At 53.5% G+C, this 12,060-nt stretch overlaps 1 protein-coding gene across 1 annotated transcript; it reads left to right on the top strand.

Annotated features, from left to right (window-relative positions):
* The first annotated feature begins 408 nt into the window (after positions 1 to 408).
* rspo4 (R-spondin 4) lies at positions 409 to 12,060 on the top strand. Its single transcript, XM_086041013.1, has 4 exons — positions 409 to 790; positions 3,722 to 3,910; positions 4,997 to 5,134; positions 10,998 to 12,060. Exons 1-4 carry the CDS (start codon positions 730 to 732, stop codon positions 11,099 to 11,101), a joined length of 492 nt encoding a protein of 163 aa, XP_085897139.1. The 5' UTR covers positions 409 to 729; the 3' UTR covers positions 11,102 to 12,060.

The raw sequence follows: 12,060 nt of genomic DNA, 5'->3' as shown, positions 1-12,060 counted from the left end.
GCCTCGTCGTCCCGCTCGCCTGCGCTCGGCTCCTCCACTTTGGCTTTCGACTCCGGCGTGGCCCCCGCCCGCCCGCCCGCCTGCCCGCCCGTCCCTCCGTCCGTCCCTCCAGCCGGCGCGCGCGCGGGCGGGCGCCGCTCACTCTCCAGCAGAGATGAGACGCGGCCGCTAAGGAACAAGTGTCAAAACGGGGTTGCTCGAGTGGACTGCGGATCAGGAGGAGCTCTCCCGTGTTTGAACTTTTGGAATGACGCATCAGCAGCAGCCAATTAGGTCATTTGGGAAAGGAATTCTGCACATATCCAGCCGGCAGGAGGGAGGATAGGAGGAGGAGGAGGAGGAGGAGGGCGGGGGGAGGACAAGGGGGAGGGGGAGGCAGCCAAAGATCCCGCTGCAAACATGGAAGCACTTACGGCCCTGGAACGGGTTAAATCAAGACTGGAGGATAAAAACGGCTTGTTGATGGCAAAAGCCGTCACAGCTGGTCAGCGGCGACGCTTCCCAGGGAGGGAGGAACCTTCCGTCCGGCTCAGGTGATCACCTCTTCTCCGGACCTGCTCCGTCCCTCCGTCGCCATCTTCTTGGAAGTACATGGTCACAAGGTGGGGACTTTCCCCGCGGATGTCGGCAGCCCGGCTCTGAAGGCGAGCCAGCCAGCCAGCGAACGAGCGCCAGCCAGCCGGCCGGCCAGCCAGCCAGCCAGCGAACGAGCGCCTGCCAGGAGCACAAATGCCTTTGCCACTGCTCGCCATCGCGATGTCTTTGCTTTGCAACGCCATCAGGAGCGAGGGTGAGTACGCCGGCGCATTTTACACGCTTCTGATGCGCAGACTTTCGTCCTCCTAAAAGCCGCCCTCGCAAATTCTTCTCGTCTCGTCCTTGTCCGAAAAGTGCTTTTGGCAACTTTAGCTGGACCGGTGGAGAGGCCGTGGTCCTTCTCAACCTGCTTTGAATTCTTCGGGGATCGTTACGGACAGCGATTGGACTTTTGCCGACGGATTCTCTAGTCCTGTGCGTGACGTTTGGGGGGCTGAGGCTGACACAAGACCGACGCACGTTGACAAGCCAAGATCAAAACAATCCATTTTAGAAACCGTGACAAGGTTCAAGGAGCATTTTCCTTTTCTTTCAAATGGCTTTGACCGCCCAAAGTCGCGCCGCCGCCTGCAACCCTTTCAAAGCACAACATGCGAAAATCTCAAATCGTCATCGAAATCCTTGCAAAAAAACAGAAAAATCTTGTCCGTCTTTAAAGATGCCCATTTATAGAGGAACTCGGTCGCTTTCGGAAACTGCAATCTGGCCACTGCCGCATTTTGTGACCCAAACGCTGATAATGCCTAGTAGTAGTAGTAGTAGTAGTAATAAAAACGTGTACTTTATCTTAATGGTCTCGCTTCAACTGGGAAATGGATTATATTTGTGAGCTTCTGACTTTGATGGGCTGCAATTTGCGCCGCGGCCACACGACGGCAATTGATGTTTTACAGGCCGACTGGCGAGCGGAGACGCGTCTCTCGTCGAGTGAGCTGCGCGTGCTGCGCACCGGAGGCTTGCGCGCTTCCGCCGCCGGATCGGAAAGGCGACGGTCGCCGCCCACGCGCTGCGGCGCCGGGCCCGTCCGAAAAGCGGCTCCAGGCTGCCGGGACCGCTGTGGAGGGCATTAAAGGGAAGCGGTTTTGGCACGGCGGTGCGTTTTCTCCGCCTCGCCCATTACGTGCCCCCGCGTGCGCATCGAAAGTCCGAAAGGAAGAGCGCAGTTGTTCTCGGGCCGCGGTCGGCGTGTCCGTCGCGGCCAATTTCCTTCCGGAGGCGTCCACTGGCCGGCCGGCAGACCGCGGCGCTCGTCTGGCCTGACGCTTGGCCTCGGGCCGGACTGTCCGCCTGCGAGCGATGCGGCGCCCCGCCGGTCGCCCTAGTCGTACTAGTCCGCCGGCCGCGGTCCCCCTCGAGCCGCTTTGTTGACGGTCGGACCCCGACGACAGTCCGACAGTGCCGAATTGACGTTTGACTTGAATCGGGTCCCGCTCGAAAGAGCGGTCGGCCGCGCGGGCGCTTCGACTGTCGCGCGTGGCAAAGACGGGATGGGAAATGCTGACTCCGTGCGCCCGTTGTAGCTTTTCAACATCGGTCGTCCCGTCGCGCACGTTGTCACGTTTGAACAGTCGACAAGTTGACATCTTCATCGTCCTCCCGTTGTCTTTGTCCAAGACTAAAGCAGAATGCACAGCCGGTGTTTCTCAGTGAGATCACATGAGATGACAGATGCGGCCTTAACTGTTGCCACCACTTACTTAGGCGACGGCAATCTTCCCGAATGGCTTTTCCCAACTGCGCGGCATAGAAGCGGCATAGAAGCTTCACGTTTCAAACTATGCAGTGTCATTTTTCTTGATTGAAAACACGCAGCAACAAAAGGTTGTGGTGAGCGTTAGCTACATCAGCCTTCCCTTAAAACTTGAGGCCGTCCTCGTGTGATCCCGCAGCGGAAACAGTTCCACCCCCGCGTTCTCTTTAATCATCTTTTATCGTGCGATTTATACCACATAGTGCTGTGCCGTTTTTTCGCCCTTCCCAAAAGAGGCTTTCTCTTCCAAACGGAGCACAAAAGGTGTCTCCTGTGACCTTCGGCGCATTTTTCTTCTTGAAGAAACGATGGCGAGCGTGGAGCTCAGCCAAAAGCGCACCACACGTGTGCAGATGAAAAGCTGCGACACTCTCGACACTTGCGCCGGGACGATTTGCGAGCGGGCGTCCGGTGGCGGGCCGGTCCGGGCCCGGCGGTCACTTTGTCACTTGTGATCCAAAAGTTGTCATGAGCTGCCCGCTCCTCAGGAAATCAAAAGAACGCCACTCTGCCCGAGCAAACAAGCAGCGCATCCTTCGAGGTGGCCTTGCTGTCCAAAATCCTCAAATCTGCATCAAATTGATGCCTATAAGAAACCAAATTCAAAGTCAGTGAATTTCCCCAAAACAAAGGTCAGAGTGAACTCAAGAAGGAAGGACAAAGAAAAGACAAAAGTGGCAAAGTGTTGGAAGCCCGCTGAGCAGCACATCTGGCGAGCCGTCGCGGGAGGCGAGCCGTCTGTCACGGGCGGACGCGGGGAAAGGCGCCCTCGCGCCTGTCCCTTCTCCTCGTTTTGTCCATCAAGGCGCCACATGACCGAGGCCGTTTCCCGACGCCCGTCGGACAGCCGTCGATTGTGTCTTTCCACGGGAGAGAGTGGGCCTTTGTGCAGATGGGGCGCCTGTGAATGGAACACGCGGGCTGCCGCGAGAGGCGGCCATGTGGGATTTGCGCTTTTACCGACATTTGCGCGGCCGTTTTCATGCCGCTTGAGCTCAGACGAAGGAATTCAACCGGAGCCTTATTCCTGGGGAGCGATCCAAACGAGCTCGGCGTTCCCTCCCGGCGTATTCAAATTGGCCACGGAAAGCGCTTACAAGCTCACCAGCCGGCCGTCTTATTCGGGAAGGCAAAAGACCCAAAAGGGACTCACAGGCGAGATGGGCCCTCACTACATATACTGCGCTGTACTGCGCATATACACATAAATATACCTTGCCCCCCTGGGGGTTAAGATCAGGGGATGTACAGTATGTCGTCAGCTGCGGGCATGTGAAGCCCTTTGAGGCTTTCGAGGGTAATAGAAATCAATGTGACTTGACTTGTTTGTTTGTTTGTTTGTTTGTTTGTTTGTTTGTTTGTGCCCCTGGCTAGCTGAGCGGGATTGGTCGGGGACTTGCGCCAACTGCAAGGACTGTTCCCGCGACAACGGCTGCGTCCGCTGCGCCGAGCGCCTCTTCCTGCTGCTGCGGCGGCGCGGCATGTCCCAGCACGGCAGCTGCCTGCACGCCTGCCCCAAAGGATACTTTGGACAGAGGGGGCGCCACCTCAGCCGCTGCTTGAGTACGCGCGCACGCGACATCGCAAGCCGCACCTTCAATAAGCGCCGCCGCTTCCGAGCTGCTTGAAATTTGACGCGCGGTTCCCAGTGATGCGCCGCTCTCCAAAACGTGCTTTTCATCAAACCTTTTCCTTTCGCGATGACTTGTCTCACTACGCGAGAGAGCGTTCCGCGCGACTCTTGTTAGGATTCCGGGTTGGAACCGTTTGAAAACGGGAACATTGCCTTCGATCCCGTTTGATTCGATACGGCCAAATGATCTCTCCAGATGATCCGAGCCAATTCAATTCAAAGAAACGACCAATCATCAGCAACATCAAACCAATTTATATCTGACGCGCATCACTCATAAAAAACGATTCCAAAGGTATCTCCGTCCGCGGGCTCCGATGCAATTCAAGGATGCAGCCAAGATGTAACGATGCCACGTAAAAAAAATCGAAAGCCATTTTCCGATTCCGGTCGAACAAAAGCTCGTCGAACAAAAGCTCGTCGCACCCCGCGCTTCGGAAAATGAAAAAAAAGCATACGCCATTTTGCGCAGGGTAACAATTTTCTGTGTGTGTTTGTTTGTCTGTGCGCGCCCTGCGATTGGCCGGCAACCGATTCGGGGTGTCCCCCGCCCACCGCCCGAAGACGGCTGGGATAGGCTTGTGAGGACAAGCGGATCGGAGAATGGATGGATGGATGGATGATCGTGATTGTGCACATTTTACATTCACATTTCAACTGCACTAATTTCACTTTTTGGGTTAACTGTTTGTTTATTGTTTCGCCTCTCTTTTTGTTGCCCCCATACGTGCATCGAGAAGTGTATTTTGAAAAATATTAAGAGCGCGTCTTTTGTCCATATCCAAAATGTGTCATCCCTCCGGCCAGGAGGTGCGCGGTGCGACATTCCCCCCCCGAGCCCCCGATTTTACAGCAGCACTGATGAAAAATTGCATCGCAGTCGCCCGAGCGGCCCACGCACACACAGAGCCGGCCCGTCTGCCGCGTCACGATCAGCCGTTGCGGCCTGCGCGTCCGCAGCCGGCGTCCGTCCGCACGAAGCTGACCTCGCGCCTCGCTGTTGCTCTTGTGTGCAGAGTGTCGCTCGGCCAATTGCGAGCGCTGCTTCGATCGGGACTTTTGCACGGTGTGCAAACCGGGCTTCCGGCTCGACAACGGCCGCTGCACGGGGGACTGTCCCGCGGGAACCTTAGAAGAAAAGGCCCAATGTGTCGGTGAGGAACGCCGACATTGACGCAAAGACAACGAATGAAAGCATGTCAGTTGCCGGAAAAGTCTATCGTGGGTCGAGCCGCAAAACAAAAGAAATAAGAAAAAAAGAATCCGTCGGATGTCGTCCGTTTTGGTTTCACCTTTTAAGGACTTAGGAGTGAAACGCAAAGCGCAAGTCGTAATTGCTCATCTTTGAAAATTCATCCCCCAAGGCCAGTGCGGGCAACATGAAATTTGGAAGAGGTGTCACTATCGCGGGTGGAGCCACAAAAAAATTGCATGTCAAGTGAAGCCATTTCCCTTTTGTCCATTTACAGACTTTGTCCTTCCCAATTTGACTATTTGGAAGACATGTCAATCATGAATGAGTAAAAGCGACAGCACTGGGTTTTGTTTCCAAGTTTGACGGCTTGCCCTCAAACACGAACCTGAGGAAATGCTTTTGAAAATTTGGCCCCTTTGAAAGGCAGGTAGAGCAGCAAAAAAAGTCTCAAGAAGCCACAAGCAAGTCGTCCGTTTTGTTTTACACTTTGAAGGCTCGCCACCCTGCACAAACCTCAAGGAGTGCCTTTTTTTTGGAGGGGTGGGGAGTGTGGGGGGGGGGGGGGGGTTCAAATTCCGCCCCCCAAAGCCGGTTTGACAACATGAAATTTGGCATCCGTGTCTATCACGTCAGGCAGCGTGACCGGGAAAAAAGACTCGGGAAGCCATCCTTTTCCAGGAATTTTGGCCCTTTCCAGCTTGATTTCCGTGTTGTTGTCGCTCATGTTGTTGTTGTTGTTGTTGTTGCGCCCGCCGATGGGGATGCCTTTTGTTTTTGGTCGGTATCTCGCAAGATTAACGACCAGCTTCTCCTGGCAAGAGGCCGTCGCTTCCTCCGACTGTCCCGGGGCGACAGCTCCTGTTATGTCCTTGCCCTTTCCCTTTTCCTCTTCCCAACTTTGCGGATTCTTTTCATTTTTCCCTTTCTTTGCTTTTCTCCCCTTTCCCCCCTTTCCTTGATTTTTTCTTGTCTTTTTTTTTTTCTTTCCCCCTTCCCCGTTTCATCTGCCCTGAACAATTGGTCCTCCCGAGGAGAGCATTCCTGGCCTGCGCGTCTGCTTGCAGTCATCAGCTCGGTAATCTCCCCATGAATGCTCGGCCAAAGTCTCTTTTATTGCTCATGAAGTCAAAGCGCGGCTTGTCAACCGTTTCCAGTCAGTGTGCAACTTTAGCGTCGGAGGATGGGCTGCAAAGCATTTCCGTTCAAAGCCTTTGGACGGCAGCCGGACCAGACCGCACATGTCCTCCGTTAATGCAAAATATGGACACTAATAGTCTTCCCTGGGGGGCGGGCGGCGGCCGCGGGCCGTGAAGCCCGCCGGCGCTCTGAGCGCAACTTGGCCTTTCCTCATCAAAGCGGAAAAATGCCAGATGTCTTCTTTTCATGTCTGCTGGTGAGCAAGCAGATTAGCGTCGTCAAACCACACAAGCAATTTCCATGAAACAACAAGACACCACATGGACCGATTTTGCTTCACATTTTCCACCGCATTGCACTCACGCCGTCGTGTGTCCCACTACTTTTGTCCAAATTCCACTTTTCATTTCATGTTATGCGGCCGAGGCTTTCTTCACCCTTCGCCTGCCGTACGCGTCCCGATACTTTTTTCCAAAGTCCGCCGTTTCTTTCACTTGAAATTTCATGTCCACGTTCAGATATTTCTTTCTTCACTTTGGACTAACTGGAGATGTGCAAATACTTTTGCGCATTCGCTTTTTTGCCCGCCGTCCACGTTTCCCAATATTTGCCGGCACTTTCCACTCGCCGACGTTTTGGGTGTGATATTTGGACGCGTTCCAGTATTGCCAATGTCTCCGTCACTTTTCAGGAGGTGGAAAAGCGCTGCGCTTTTTTTTTTTTTCTGCCCATTTAGCATTTGACTTCTTGTTGCGTGTCCCAATCCTCATGCAGGGTTTCTCTGTATTGTCTTTTGGGGCACTTGCAAGTTTTCTTCCTTCCTTCCTTCCTTCCGGTCCTCGTTCAACAACGATGGCGCATTGTTCTTTTTTGTGGACATTTTTAGGCATTGCGCGATTTCTTTTGTGTGTGTTGGTCACGTGATGGCAGCCATGGAAATGTACAAGAACTTTGGGGAGGTGCGGCGTGGGGGGGAGGGGATGGTATTTTCTGTCCCATCTGTTTTTGATTGTCTCACAACAACTTGTTAAATATGAGTAGCAGGAAGGGACTTTGTAAGACAAAATGCTTGTCCCAAAAGTGGAGACCATTTGGAATTTTGCCATGTGAGCAAAACACAACGACATTTGCTTTTGTGGGCCACGTCCGAGCCTGGACTTGGCCCCAGCCAATGTTAGCCGCGACGGCGACGGCGACGGCGACGGCGACGGCGACGTGACATCAACGGGGCAATTTTGAAATGGCAGATTTTGGTTTCGTGAAGAGTGTTGAAGAGAAGTTGTGAAGAGAGAGCTCCAATCCATTGATTATTCCATCCCTTATTCGGCTCAACATTTATATTGCAAGACCGTTTTATCGGCAAACGGTTGTGACTGTCGATTCAACGATTACGTTGGTCGACGGCAAGTTTGAATCAGAGATGGATTGACACTGTACGTCACAGCTCATTTCAAAAACCTCTTTACGTTTTTTCTAGCACATCGGGTTTTTGAGACGTTTTCATTTTTTCCCTTCTGATCTTGACCTTCTGGATAAAAGCTTGCGCAATGCATATTTTACCAAGCCTTGTCATTTATAGCTAGGAGGTTTCGGAAAAAAACTTCCACCCGTTGCAGAACCTAAGCCTTCACTCAGAACTATTGCCGAGTATATTACATTTGTTGTTATTATTTTGAGAGCTCGATGTGCTCGAGAATAAAACGAGGGCAGATTTCGAATCTGCGCAAAAGAAAAAATAGAGAGCGGCTGACCTGTAACTAGGATTTAAAAAAAATACATCAAAGTTGAGCATTGTTCTTGTTGACTATTTGGTGGTTTTGGATTAGAATTCAGTTCCCAATTTTCTTGGGAAAAATCTGCCAAAATGTCGACGAGTGCTTTCCAAAGTAAAAGCAGATGATCGAAATGGCCTTATTTGGATCCGACGCAAAGTGGTCCGACGTGCATTTTTGCTGCAGGAAAGTTTGGTCGGATTATTGTCGGAGTATTTTTTGGATCCAAAGACGTGCAGATCGGTTTTTGGCTCGGCTTCTTCACGTACTGCCGATTTGGGTTGCAGCAAAGTGCTAACAAGACGCCGGTGATGACATCGGCCCGGCGGCCAGACAGGATTCTTTCATTGTTGATGCCGATAACTTGGCCATTGCTGCGGTCCCGCCGTGCACACTTGCATCCTGGCTGTCACGTTTATGTTCTTTTGCGGCAAACTAGGACGTCGCGTCGTCTGACGGACGGCAGCTCCTTTCGGAAAAACAAGCGCACAATTTTGCTCAAAGTGTGCGCGGCAAATGAAGAGGTTGGAAGGAAGTGCCCCTCGACGACAACCCACTTGGTTTGAGCCTCAAGAACGCGCAAAGTCTTTTTGCCGCTCGTCTTCCAGCTTTTGTCTTGCCCTCGAGGTGAGAGCTTTTCCAGCTGACTGGAAGCCGACGGAAAGCCTTCAGGACCGGACGTCCACGCGGGGGATCCGGACGTCCACGCGGGGGATCCGGACGTCCACGCGGGGGGATCCGGACGTCCACGCGGGGGGATCCGGACGTCCACGCGGGGGGATCCGGACGTCCACGCGGGGGGATCCGGACGTCCACGCGGGGGGATCCGGACGTCCACGCGGGGGGATCCGGACGTCCACGCGGGGGGATCCGGACGTCCACGCGGGGGGATCCGGACGTCCACGCGGGGGGATCCGGACGTCCACGTTGGTCTTTCGCGGGCGCTGTGGTGGCAACCTCTTTGATGCTCTTTGATGAAGTGCGCTCAGTCCAAGAGTGAAGCCGTCTCATCCGCAGGTCTTTGGACGTTTGCGTCACACGAGCGGCTTTCGGCAATGAGGAAGACCGACTCGGGGCGGAGCTCTCCTCCTTCCTCATTCAAAGGACGATTCAGCTCGTTGGGAAGCGCTTGGGAGCAATTTTCACATTGCTCAAACTTTCACAATTCAATTTGCAAACAAAGATCTGTCGCTCCTTGCACACTTGTCGACCGATGCTGCAAGCCTTGGCAGATTCGAGTCTCACATTCCACATTTTAAGTGTTCAATTAATGACGCGGCTTTTCATCTTCAGCTTTTCAGCATTCGCACGCATCTTGTACACAAATGCTATTGTGTCATTGTTGTAAGCGTGCGGACTGGAGTCCACATGTGCAGGCCGCTCATGTAAGTCTTCGGGCTTCCGAGCCGCAATTTTTTCTTCACTTTGCCATATGGAAGTTTGCCGGCGGCGGAACAAGACGAAGACCCGAGGCAAAGGCCACACTTGCCATGGGCCGACTTGGGCACCAGTCTCTCAGCACCCTCTAGTGGCCGAGCGTTGAGACTGCAGTCAGCCGGATTGCTCCATGACGAGTCTGGGGTCATCTTTTGTTTCGAGATTAGATGGTGACAGCCGTGTAAAAGCGCGCGTGTTAGGCTCACTCAAGTTCCCTTGGTGGCTGAGCGCGTGGCCTCCCCTCCTTCCTTCCTTCCTTCCTTCCTTCCTTCCTTCCCTCCCTCCTTCACTTGCACACACTTGCACTTTCCGCTGGTGTGGTGTGCCAATACTTTGGTGACATTCCTGTCCCGTTCACATTTACTTTTGGCTTCCCGAATGTGTCCCAAAACTTTTGTCTACGGGCTACGTGCGTCTCAGTGGTCTGCCCCCACCGCCTTGTTGTCATTTGTTCCAAACATGGCGACTTGCCGCCTGCGCCGAGCCGTCCGCCCGCCCACATGCGCTTCCAAGCGCCGCTCGTCTTTGCCGTGCCTTTTGCTGACATTTTGGACGCCGCTGCTTAAGCGCAAACAGCTTTGATGGCCTCGGCGCCAGCCAAGAATACAAAACACCTTTGGAGACACCTTATCAAACTTATTTTGAAACACATTCTTTGCTGTTTGACTTTAGTTGTTATGCCGTGAGACGAGCAAAGGCGAAGCAAAGTTTGACTTTGCGTGCGACGCGTCCGCATAATGAGGGACAGGTCGGCTGGACGGGCTCCAGCAGACAAGATGAAGGATAAACCGGGACACATGGACGCCCCGGAAGCATGCGCTGTATGCAGAAGGTCAAGCCCGCAACGACCCACCTGGATTATAGACAAAGACCGGGGGGGGGGGGGGGGGGAAGGAATACTTTTTCTTTTTTTTTTTTTTTGTATCAACCCCCCCTTGCTTTAACACCTTTACATGTGTTGAAAGCGGAAGCCGAGCCAAAGATATTTTTTTCAAGAATATGTTCTATGCAAGCCCACGAGTTGAAACATTGGCATTCTGATAAATATCGCCTTTGCGGAATAAGTGTTAATCCTCTGGTTTTTAGCCATCTGCGGGGGGCGGCCATTTTGTCTTCTGTCGACTGAAAATGACAGCACAACTGCTCACAACCGCCAATCACGGCTCAGATTCAGAAAACAGGTCGGCTGGAGACAAAATGGCTGCCCCCGCAGATGGCTAAAAACCAGTGCATTTTGCTGCGTAACTTATACTCTAGAAAAAAACATCTTTGGCTTGACTTCCGCTTTAAGCAAACAAAAGTCCTCGAACTTAATGCTAACACGATGCACAACGCCATAGACTGGCTCACAGAATTCACACCAATGTCACAGCAATTGCAAGTCTTCAAACAACTGCTACTCTTCAAACAACTGCTCGCAAGTGGATCGGGCGGATTGGATGTTCAAAAAAGGATTGTGCATTTTCTTGTCTGCAGGCAGCAGAAGGTCGCAGAGGCGAGGGCGGGGCCGCAAGCGTCAGCCCAAACCGCTTTGGATGCTAGCCACCAGCAACACCAGCAACGTGCGCAACATCATCTGAGGCGTCTTCGCGCTTGCCCGCCCGCCCGCCCGCTCGCCCGAACCGCGCGCCCGCCCGCCACCGCAACAACAGCGACGTGACAACACAAACGTTGGCGGCTGCACACAGGCGCAAAACAAGGACAGCCTTCGTCAGCTTAGCACGCATGAAAAACTGGGGCGCCACGACATCAAAAATCCGCGGTACGGCAGGGGCGGAGTTATGTGGTGGCCAACGGGACTGACTCTCTGGCCACGCCCACATCTAGTGGAAGACGCCTTACGGCCGTTTTCACGCTGTGTCGCGAGAGTGAAGCCGCGCCTCCAAACGTTCAAATCCATCAACCATCCAAACGTGTGCCCAGACTACTGCGCTCGCACCCAAAATACGCATTTGCTCTTCGTTTACCGTTTCATCGGCCGGTCCGGGATCAACTGCGCACACGCGCACGGGAATGTGCACGCTCGTACGTGTCATCTTCACTTTGTGAGTCATGGTATCAAACCTCTGAAAGATTTTTGCCACCGCCCCCGTGCTACAGTATTAAAGCGCTATCGTCCAAAAAAGAAAAAAAAGTTGCCATCGTGCGGAAATAAAGTGACAGGAATGTTTAAGGATGAACCCACTCAACGCAGTTGAATAGGAAATACGTCGGCGCAAAGGTTCTCACCACATTTCTTCCTGGCAACAAATGTTTTCTCGTGATAGCGGCAAAAACTCGCAGTCGAGCGTCGACTTTGTCAACATCCAGCGCAATGACTTCTTGAAGCTTCCAAACGCTAGCTGGTGCGAAGGGACGGGTCGGAGGTCACGCCCGCCCGCCAGCCCGCCCGCTTCGCTTGCGCCAGCCCCACCCACGTCTTTTGGCTCGGCCGACAGCAGGGAGACCTCGGCGAGAGCGCTCGCCGGCTCGCTAGCAAATAAGCGTCCGTCAACTCAAGCGCAAAGTCTTGCATGCATATGTCCACCGGGGACGCATT

The sequence above is a fragment of the Filicampus tigris genome, chromosome 9, assembly GCF_054856515.1.
Source record: "Filicampus tigris isolate MCC_2025a chromosome 9, RoL_Ftig_1.0, whole genome shotgun sequence".
NCBI classification, from domain to species: Eukaryota; Metazoa; Chordata; class Actinopteri; order Syngnathiformes; family Syngnathidae; genus Filicampus; species Filicampus tigris.
Note: the sequence above shows the minus strand (reverse complement) of the source record. Positions and strands in the feature narration are given on the sequence as shown.

Coding starts and splice junctions, on each gene's coding strand:
- rspo4 (XM_086041013.1), top strand. CDS start 730: ATGCCTTTGCCACTGCTCGCCATCGCGATGTCTTTGCTTTGCAACGCC. Junction 3,911..4,996: donor CCACCTCAGCCGCTGCTTGA/GTACGCGCGCAC, acceptor TCTTGTGTGCAG/AGTGTCGCTCGGCCAATTGC. Junction 5,135..10,997: donor AGAAAAGGCCCAATGTGTCG/GTGAGGAACGCC, acceptor TCTTGTCTGCAG/GCAGCAGAAGGTCGCAGAGG.